General features: G+C 50.4%; 1 protein-coding gene across 1 annotated transcript in view; it reads left to right on the top strand.

Moving 5' to 3' along the window:
* Positions 1 to 9,162, top strand: part of Suds3 (SDS3 homolog, SIN3A corepressor complex component) — a 28,339-nt gene extending 19,177 nt beyond the window's left edge. The window contains exons 10-13 of the mRNA XM_051161637.1: positions 199 to 304; positions 6,443 to 6,527; positions 8,550 to 8,635; positions 8,725 to 9,162. Of these exons, the coding sequence (XP_051017594.1) occupies positions 199 to 304; positions 6,443 to 6,527; positions 8,550 to 8,635; positions 8,725 to 8,749 (302 nt within the window). The 3' untranslated portion in view covers positions 8,750 to 9,162. The remainder of the gene's footprint in view (positions 1 to 198; positions 305 to 6,442; positions 6,528 to 8,549; positions 8,636 to 8,724) is intronic.
* The last annotated feature ends 874 nt before the right edge of the window (positions 9,163 to 10,036 follow it).

Here is a 10,036-nt window from a genome sequence, read left to right on the forward strand (position 1 = left end):
TAGCCAGTGGCCCTCGTGGATAGCCACTGTGCTCATCCCACACAATACAATGACTCTGCCTCTAACTACAACGGAAGGTCTTGCTCGTTGGGATTGTGGCCACACTGGTAGTATCAGTTACTGTGTGTCATTGTTGGGCCCCATGCTCAGGTCCAGGTTCATGTCTGCTCATCATCTTGGTGTCTCTGATTCCTCCAGCTTCCCCGTCCTCTCCTGAACACTTGCCCGCCACACCTGCAGAGTCTCCAGCCCAGAGATTTGAGGCTCGGATAGAAGATGGCAAACTGTATTATGATAAAAGATGGTAAGTTGTGGGGAGTGAGGACTGCTCGTGGTGGTCTAAGAACTGTTTGGAGGGTTGGGGCCATTCAAGCTGATTATGTCTCAGGATTTTGTCAACTCATCTCTTTATATATTAGCTTAATTTCTTTTGGTGGTGCTGGGGCTCTGGCCCAGACTTAGAGTCTTCAGTGAGATTCCACTTGAGGACTGAGAGGGCAGCTGGTGGATCCCTCTGTGAGGTCACTGAGAGCAGTATTTCTCTGTGTGTCCCAAGGATGCTGACCCCTTTCTGCACCATGTTGCTGTCTCCACACTAGAGTTTGCAGACTGTCCCTGTCTAGTCATGACAGGCTAGATTTCCCACTCTGTCCCTTCTTCTATATGCTAAAGGTTAGGAGAGGGCACTGCTACCTAAGCCGAGAAGGTGCCCTTCTCAAAGCTGCAGGTTTCTCACATCTCAGATGCTTTTTATTTGACAGCTGTACCCTTTTCTTAGGCATTTTTCTAGCTTTCAGGGTTTTCCAGGAAGTGCAGTTCGGAGATGATGTCCTGAAACACTTAGATGGAAGGCTGTTGGAGCTGTCGAGATTGCCTGCAGCCTCATGGGAAACAATAGGAAGGAACTGGAGAGGCTCATACATTTATTCATTCAACAAACTCTGCTTAGACATTGTAGGTAGATCGCCATTAATTCGGCCATCTTTTCAAAGGTCTTTTAGTCTGGTGTCCAGTGTTGCTGTTGAGTGTCCCTTTGCAGGCTGGCGCCCTAGGTGGACATGGCTGCACCCTGACTTTCTATTGGCTGTCTGGAGGAGGTGTGGGTTACTACAGTCCTTTCTGTCGTTACCGTTTATAATAGCTGTGATGACTCCTGTTTCAATGTTTTTTGTTTTGTTTTCGAGACATGGTTTCTCTGTGTAGCCCTGGCTGTCCTGGACGCACTCTGTAGATCTGGCCTCTGCCTCCCGAGTGGTGGGATTATAGGCATATGTGCCATCACACCCAGATCAATGTTTTTATTTAGCCAAAAGTTGACAAATTTAAGTGATGGTGTGACCTTGTGAGTTGACAGTGGTCACATTAATTCTCACCCGACATGTCTAGTCATCTCTCACTGTCCAGGACCCCAGAAGCCAAAACCATGGTTTTCAGTTCCCTACATAAAGCTGCAGTGTGCACATAAAAGCTAATCCTGGCACTGGGAGGGGACTAAGCAGGTCAGAGGACCTGTGCATGTTGTCCTCTGACCTCCCACGTATGCCATGATGCATGCTCTCACTCTGTCTCTGTCTGTCTGTCTGTCTGTCTGTCTCTCTGTCTCTCTCTCACACACACACACAAATTAAAAACTAAGAGCCTCAAGCCTATCTTCCTGTGTGTTTTAAGCCATCTCCATTTTTCTTGTACCAACCATAGTGCAAATGTTGCATAAATATGCCACATTGTTTAATAGATTTCCACAATAATGTCACTTTGACATGTGGGCAGGCTTTATTTTCTGAAGCTCATGCTAATTTAGATATTTTTACCCCCTTTGGCTGTATCTGAGCAGTGGAACTGTCCACATAGCTTGTTTCATCAAAAGCTTAGATAGAGAACAAGTCAGGCACCTGTTCTAGTGTCTGTCAGCCTGCTGCAGTGACTTACTGCCCTTGCTGAAGGTTGCTAGTGTTCCTATCTGAGACTTGTTGGTTAGGTGGGTGTGCTGCCGCTAGGTGGCAGGCCCTAGCAACTCAACAGAACAGGCAAAGTGAGATTAAAAAAAATGTTTGTAATAATGAAAACCAAATAACCTTTAAAGATCAGGCCCGCTTGTAAGAATGGCCTTTGGGAACGGTTAGATTTATGGCTACAGTTCTACGGATCTGTGAGTCATCCAGCCAGTGTACGATTTCAGGCGGTGTTCATTTTTTTAACCGTGACCACCACTGTCTTTCTGACCTCGGCTCTGAGATTATGAGATGAGGAGGAAAATGTAGTAAAATGATTTTCTTTTTAGATGAGACACCTGCAACGGCTGGTGTCTGCTCCTCTCAGCACAGGGGTCTGGCTTGAAGTGTCAGAACTCACCATCATCTTTTTGTCAGCCAAACAGGCCCGAAAACAGTGTCTCCTGAACATTCACCTCTTGGCTGAATTTTGAAGTTGCTTTTCTTGCTGTTAAACACGTTTTGGGAATGTCACTTACTTTCTGGGTTCAGTACCATCCCTCTTTGGTTTCTGCAGTCAGTCCTATGCAGGTGTTGGCATCTGGGCTTGCCCTGCCCTGGCCTCATACAAGGGGCTTGGGAAGTCCCATCTTGAGGTCTTACCTGCCTGGAACCAGCCTGTCACTCCCATCAGGCTCCGGTGTTCAACTTTTGTTCCTTTGTCTCTCTGGAAGCTTTGTTTGCTGTTCTTCCTTCTTCTGTAGACGAAGCCCTGGCTCAGAGAGCTTCTGTCATCTTGTCCCTTCCAGAGGTGGGGTACTTTTGCAAAGCATATTTTAGGGGCTTTAAGGACATCAGCAGGACAGTGTGAGGCAGGGCTCCATCTCGGCATGGTCCAGCTGTATCCCTGCCTTCACCTTGGTCCCTGCTTTCTGTGTCACTTACCCTGTGCTGTCAATTTGCCTTATGTTTTGACTTAGACTAATGACCCCTCACTGAAGTAAGCTGAGGGCGCTGCGGGGTGTGCCTGCTTTTCCCCTCTCTCCTCCCTTCTCCCTCTGTCTTCTCTATCCACTCCTCCTTTAGATCTGGAGTTGCCATTGTGGGCAGAGGTGGACTCCCTCCTTGCTGAGTAGACTGGACCTTGTAGCTGTCACCTGACCACAGGGCCTGTTTCCAGCAGCAGTGGGGCCCCTTGAGCCTCTGGTGCTGTTATGTGGGTGAGGTGTGGGGAGATGAAGTTAATTTTATTATGTTACTATTGGGATTCTTGGTAATACATAGAATTCAGTTGTTTTGACCTACCAAAAAGCAACCATCCAGGTTTGCTGGGTCAGCATCAAGAACCAGAGTGTTAAGGACTTAACTGTGAGGTCCCAGGTTAAAATTTCCATTAGTAAGTCTGCCTGCCATGCGGGCCCTCGTCTTAGACACTGACATGTCTTATTCAGCAGCTGAATTGCAGCTTATACAATAGTTAATGAGAGGAACCGAGCATATTTAGTAAATTGCTTGTACTGATGTAGCTTTTTAGCTTTTTTTTTTCCTGAATATATTTTAAGTTCTTAGAAATAGCGAGGTAAATTTGTGCTAAGGTTGTTATGTACTTGTTGCGTTTATCTCTGAAAAGAAAACCTTATTTGAACACTGTAACTTCGGAGGCTTACCATTTCAGAAAATTCAAAGAATTTAATTGATTTGATATCCAGGATAACAGTTCCCCAAGACCACTGTGGTGTGTGTGAGAAGCCCTGGGGACCTGGGACCTGCCATGTGGGGAGGCCAGCTGTGCGCTAGGGCAGCCAGGGGCTGTGGTGGACACTGGAGCCCCCACAGCATGCCAGGAGGTGGAGGTGCTGGCCAGGCGCTGCCTTTATCCTGATGTCCCGTGCACCCCATAAAACCTGGTGGATTGTCTTCCCGAACCAGCTGTTAGCCAGGTGTTCTCTCTGTCCTCATTGTCTTCAGTGCCATGGCTCCTAAGGGAGCTTTCCCTCCCTGTCTGCGTAAAAACCTGTGCTTATTGAAGCGGGGATGATGCCGTCAGTAAGAGTAAGCATGAGGACCTGGGTGTGGACGCCATGCACCCATGTGAAAGGCAGGGCGTGGCGGCACGTGCATAACAACATTGTGATGCTGGGGAGGCAGCCACACAAGGATCCCTGGGTCTCACCTGCCTAGCTGGCCTAGCAGAATCAGGGAATTCCGTGTTGAGTGAGAGACCCCGTCTCAAAGAAACAAGGTAGAGAATGATTGAGGACACCCAGCGTTGGCCACTGACCTCTGCACACACATTTATTTATTGTAGAGTGTTGAAAGCTATGCAATAAAAATAACCATCATTTGTATTTTATATGTTATATATAGGAGAAAACAACATATTTTTCTCTGCATCTAATGCACATCTCGTATGCATCCTCTTTCTCCCACGCTGTACCACTGTGCGGATGCTGTCTCCACTCAGCTCCATACCAAGTGCACTTGAGGCTAGTGATGCTTGTGCATTAATTACCCTGTGACCTCGGTTACTGACGAGTTGGAAAGGAGAGCTAGATGGCTGAGGGACTGTGTTCTGTTTCATGGTTCTAGTTCTGTGATGGCTCGGGCCCCTTAGGAGTCCCTCAGGCCCAGCCTCCCTGTCTTGAAGGCTGTCATTGACTGGGATCACTGACTCCAGTGCTGCAGAGAAACCAAGGGACGCGTGTGTTGTCATGAGTAGCCGGCCTCCCTCGTGCTGTGTGCTGTGGACCTTGTGACAGCCCCATGTGGTAATGAGAGTCCTCTTACCAGTGACAGCAGTGTAAGAGCTTGGATCCCAGCCAGCGTCCTGCTGCAGCCATTTTCCTGATCTGCACCCTTCCAGCGTTCTTCTCAGGGAGTACGCTGACGTGGAAACCCCGGAGCTCAGCTCCCAAGAGGGGGAGGCTGCTTGGAGCCTGAGCACTGGAGCCACTTTACAGGTAGAGCTTGTGTTTGGGCAGGAGGCCTTCCATCGTTCTCACGAGATGAACCTGCTTCGCCCCCCAAAGACACACTAGCAAGATGCAGCGCTCTGCCTGTGTGGGGGTGGCGGGGAGCTGTGCTTTGCAACAGTTCCTAGGAGCCTGAGGGTCTTCAGCAGATTTGTTTGGCTGGAATGAGCAGAGGTTGTGCTCTCATCCTGTTGTTCCTTTGGGCTTTGTCCCGGCTTCCTCTTCATCCTTGGTCTGTGCTGAGCTTGCAGAAGTTGGACATAGCATTGCACTGTGGGACAGAGCGCTGGTGCTGTGCAGAATCAGGAACCACCCCCCTGCTGCCCGCTTCCCAGCCTCCCCAGGCATGTGTTGTGTCCTGTTCCCCTGTTCCTCTCTCCCCGCAGAGTGGGCCAGGGCGGAAGCACTTAGCTACTGCTTGTGCTAAGACCTTCAGCTGTGCCTTCTTACTGTTAGCCCTGGTGGGCTTTTAATGTTCCTGTGCTGTGTTTAAGGCTCCCAGAGAGCAGGGACCTCGTATCTTGTCCCTCACCCTAGGCTTAGTCAGTGGTGAACACTCTTGAAGTGAATCATGAGCCTTTTTGAATCCATGGCTCAACTGAGGGCTGAATGCAAAGTTCCTTCTAGTTGATGATTTAGTTGGACAAGCAGAAAATGGGTCTCCAGACCCTTCTGTTTGTGTGGAGCGGCCTGCCTCCTGCAGTGCTTCAGGCTGATGCCAGAAAGTGCAACAGATCCAACACAGAGTTCTAACTTTTTGAACTTAGTCCCAATAGTGAAGGAAATTATAGCTGGCATGCTGGCTTGCTTAGGCCTGCAATCCAGCCACTTGGTGAGTTGAGTGAGGAGAATTGCATTTTTAAGACAGCTTTATAAGACTCAGTTTCAAAATAAAAGAAAAACTAGAGACACAGCTACATAGTGGAGCACTTCCTAAGGACACAGCTCCCTTGAGGTGGAGCACTTCCTAGGGACACAGCTCCCTCATGGTGGAGCACTTCCTAGGGACACAGCTCCCTTGAGGTGGAGCACTTCCTAGGGACACAGCTCCCTCATGGTGGAGCACTTCCTAGGGACACAGCTCCCTCATGGTGGAGCACTTCCTAGGGACACAGTTCCCTCATGGTGGAGCACTTCCTAGGGACACAGCTCCCTCATGGTGGAGCACTTCCTAGGGACACAGCTCCCTCATGGTGGAGCACTTCCTAGGGACACAGCTCTGTGGTGGAGTACTTGCCCTGTGTACGGTAAGCAGGTCCTGGGTTCGGCCTCCAGAAACACTGAGAGGTGGATTGCACAGCTCTCCAGCCTTCAGAGCTTTTGTTCCTCTTCGCAGAGGGTCAAGGGAAGTTTTGGATCCACAAGATTGGAGGCGTTTACTCTTAAGGTGGAGGCCTTCTGCCTTCTGAAGCCTGTGCTCTTCCTCAGTTACCTGTTGCTGAGACCTGTTGCAGGAGTAATGGTTCTGTAACAAAGCAATGCTTTGTTTTCCTACCCCAGACCTCCTGCCTCATTCCTGTTTGTGTCCTGTTTTGGCAGGTACCACAAGAGCCAGGCCATCTACCTAGAGTCCAAGGACAACCAGAAACTGAGCTGTGTCATCAGCTCAGTGGGAGCCAATGAGGTAGGGATCAAGGTCTTTCCTGTGAGGAGAGAACACTGCTCTGAGAAGTGTGGGGAAAAAAAATACCACAGGCGCAAAACGACGTTCCACCCTAGATGTGCAGTGCAGCCCTGCCTTGTGTGGGGTCGGTCAGCACTGTTGGGGAAACTGCCAGATCAACCCTGAGCCCTCATGTCTGCTGGAGCCTGGCCCTGTAGGTCCATGTGCTACTGGGGCCGTGGTGTGCTCCTCTGCAGCCACTGAGCTTACCCCAGGAGAGTGCAGAAGGTGAGCGCGCACTGCTGCCCAGTGCCCTTGGGTGGCTGCACACTGACAGTGGAGCCTGTCTGTGGAGTTAGCATACTCCTGTCTCGTGTGTGTTTAGAGGTTCCTACATACCAACGGACTGCTTCATCTGTGAGGGTTGGGGGTCACGGGCACAAGGCTCAACACCCAGGGGTGCCTGTACATGGGTGCTGCTGGCCCTCAGCTCCTGGCCTTCCTTCCTGTCTGACATGCTCTTCTGCCAGGCCTGCCTCTCGGTGCATTTCCCTCAGGATTAGGTCTGCATTTAAAGCTGTTCAGTGTGCTACCCAGGGATGCTGGGACTGCCCTAGGGCTCCCACTGGCTCATCTTTAGGAAGATGTCAGCAGCGGCTCATCCACACCATTAGAAGTTTTTAAAAGTCTGAAACTTTTATAGCTGCATGGGCTTGATCTTTTATCAGCCCACAAATGTCTGCAAAGAAATTGATTTTTTTTTTTTTTCTGTGTCTCCCCTCTGTTAGTGATTTGTGCCACTGCATGGTAAATCTAATGAAACTGGATTATAAAATAACTTAAGCCTCTGGTATTCTCTCAGCTTCCTGAATCGAAAGTGCCCTCAAATGTGACCAGTTTGCAAAATGATAGTGTGCTTGGGAGTTGGAGCCAGCCTCAGATAAAGGAATGCTACTCTTCCTGGGCTGAGTTTGAGTTTCTGCTAAGGCAGAGTCAGAATGGGGCCCCCCAGAAAGACCATGCTCCTCAGCCATGAGGCCTGTGATTGATTGTATGGTGGCTGTTCTACAGAGCGCGCAGGCCTCTCTAGAACCTGTGAAGACTGTGACATTCTGCCATAGGGTGTCCCAGTGTGGTCCAGTGAGCAAATGCTGATGCCGTGGCAGCTCCCAAGGGGACGAGGCCTTAGGGAATCCGCTCTGTGCCCGGTGATGGAGCGGCAGCATCAGTGTTTAGGGGCATTCCAGCTCTGTGCTCAGTTCCCCTGTCACGCATCCCTGGAGGTGCCTAGCCTTTGTGGGCACATGTGGCTGGTGGGCCAGCAGGTGGGTGGCCCCCTGGCTCAGCACCACTTGGGTCAGTTTTCTGTTTAAAATGGTCTTGCAGGAGGCTCAGCTTCATGCAGGGTCTTCAGCTTGCTTCAGTTTAGGCTGTGTTCTGTCACTCACTCATCACACTGGCGATGCGGTGAGACTGAGGGTAAGCCTGCAGCCCGAGCTTGAGTGGGGAGGAGAGCTCTGTCTGCAGAGTCTGTGTGTGAGGGGCAGACTTTGGCCAAACCTTGCTTTAGGCCGTTTAATCACCCAAGTCCTGTAGGGCCAGTGAGAGGAGGAGGTATTATGAGGCGAAGCACCCCGCAGGGCTGTGTGAGTGGAGCACCCCAGAGTACACCCCAGGAGCTGCTGAGGCTGGAGGACCACCCTCAGCTCTTGAGCATTGGAAGGCTAAGTAAGAGGGAATTTTACTTGGGGCAAGGAAAACATGTTTAAATTGGTTTGAAAAGCTGTTGCTCCTCAATGCTTATTTTTTGGGTGTTGAAAAATATAATCACCAAGTCCAGAGTCCAGATGACTGAGGCAGAAATGAAGCCGACACTATTAGAGGTGTGTGAGTGCTGGCTGAGCCTCCACAGTGTTCAGGTGCCAGAAGCTGCCTCTGAAGCCAGGGGCACTCCGATGGCCCCTTCAAGCAGATACTCTGGCCACACCTGAGCCACACAGAAGTGCCTCTGTCTCACCCTCACCCCCGCTCCTGTCCCCACAGATCTGGGTGAGGAAGACGAGTGACAGTACCAAAATGAGGATTTACCTGGGCCAGCTGCAGCGTGGGCTCTTCGTGATCCGCCGGCGGTCAGCGGCCTGACTTTCTACGCTCCTCCTCTTCCCTTGACCCTTTTTCTGGAGTGGTTTTTATTTTTGTTTTGTTTTCTTCTTAATAGAAAATTCTTAACTTACCGGGACTAGCTCCGTGGCCTGGGACATGGAGAGCACTGTGGAGTTGAAGGCACTCACATGGCCAGCCACTTCCATCTCTGTACCGTTCTTTCCTGCCTCGGCTTCTTCCAGAAAGCAGTCACCAGAGACTCTTGCTTTCAGGAGTGGGGGGGCTTCGTCCACTTTCCTTTTATTCCTTTGTTTTGTTTATACTTGGTCTTTTTTTTTTTTTTTTTTTAAAGAAAAACCTCCTTTGAGTTTGAAGGGAAGCTTGTTTTAATAATTACCTTTCGGCCTTTCTCCCGTGAAGAGCAGTGAGTGCTTTCCTGACTGAATCTGACTGGTGGGTCGTGTGCTTGCTTCCCTTGCTGGGCCGTGAAGCGTGGGACAGGGGAGTTCTCCTGGCTCTGCCTTCTCGGAGAAATAAAAGATGTGGAACATCTCATCTGCCTCCGCTTCTACTGAGGGACCAGGGCTCTAGCCTTCTTCACCCTGGAGGCTGCAGCCAACAGATGGGCTGGGAGAGGGGTGTGACGTAGTCTTATCATGCCGGAGGGACCACTCTGTGGAGGTTCTCGAGCACATAGGATTTGTTTAGACACGCCTGTCGTTGCTCAGAGTGGAAGAAGTGGTGATTTCAGAAGTTTCCACTTGTCATTCCTCTACCTAGCTCCCAATGGCTAGAAGTTTCATGTGCCCTCTGTAGTGTGGGTTCTCTCTTTCTTGATAGGTACAGTGGCCAGGTGAGCGTTGCAGTAACCAGTCTGTAGCCTTGTGTGTGCTCTGTGCGTCACTCGTGCATCCCAGTACAGTACCCACTGCTGTACTGGGCTCTTTAATGCCACAGGACCCCCAGCCTCCCCTGAGGTTTGGCCCACATTGGTGCTGCAGCCACCAAGTCTGTGCTGCTTGAGCCCCAGTGAAGCCACCTGCCATTGCCCTCTTTCTCTCTGGGCTGCTATTAGAGAAATGACTCATGGGGCGGGGCGGGCTTCCTTATCCTCCAGCTGCCACCATGCCTCCTGTAAAGAAGCAGGTCACAGGGACTGTCACCACCTCTGGGCTGTCAGTAGGCTGTCCACATCTTAGAGATCTTTGCAGGTAATCTGCTTCACCCCAGGCCCCCCCGGACTCCGTCCACATTGCCTCATGATGTGGATAGCCACAGTAAGCCCCTGTGCCCCACAGGAAGACATGTGCAGACCTGCAGTGTTAACTTATATCAGCCCTCTCAGTGGAATTTTTAAGGAAACAGGATAAACGATGATGTTTGTTACTTAAAAATTGCCAACTGGTCTGTTCTTCTCTGCCCTCTGC

Source organism: Acomys russatus, chromosome 19 (assembly GCF_903995435.1).
Source record: "Acomys russatus chromosome 19, mAcoRus1.1, whole genome shotgun sequence".
Classification (NCBI taxonomy): Eukaryota; Metazoa; Chordata; class Mammalia; order Rodentia; family Muridae; genus Acomys; species Acomys russatus.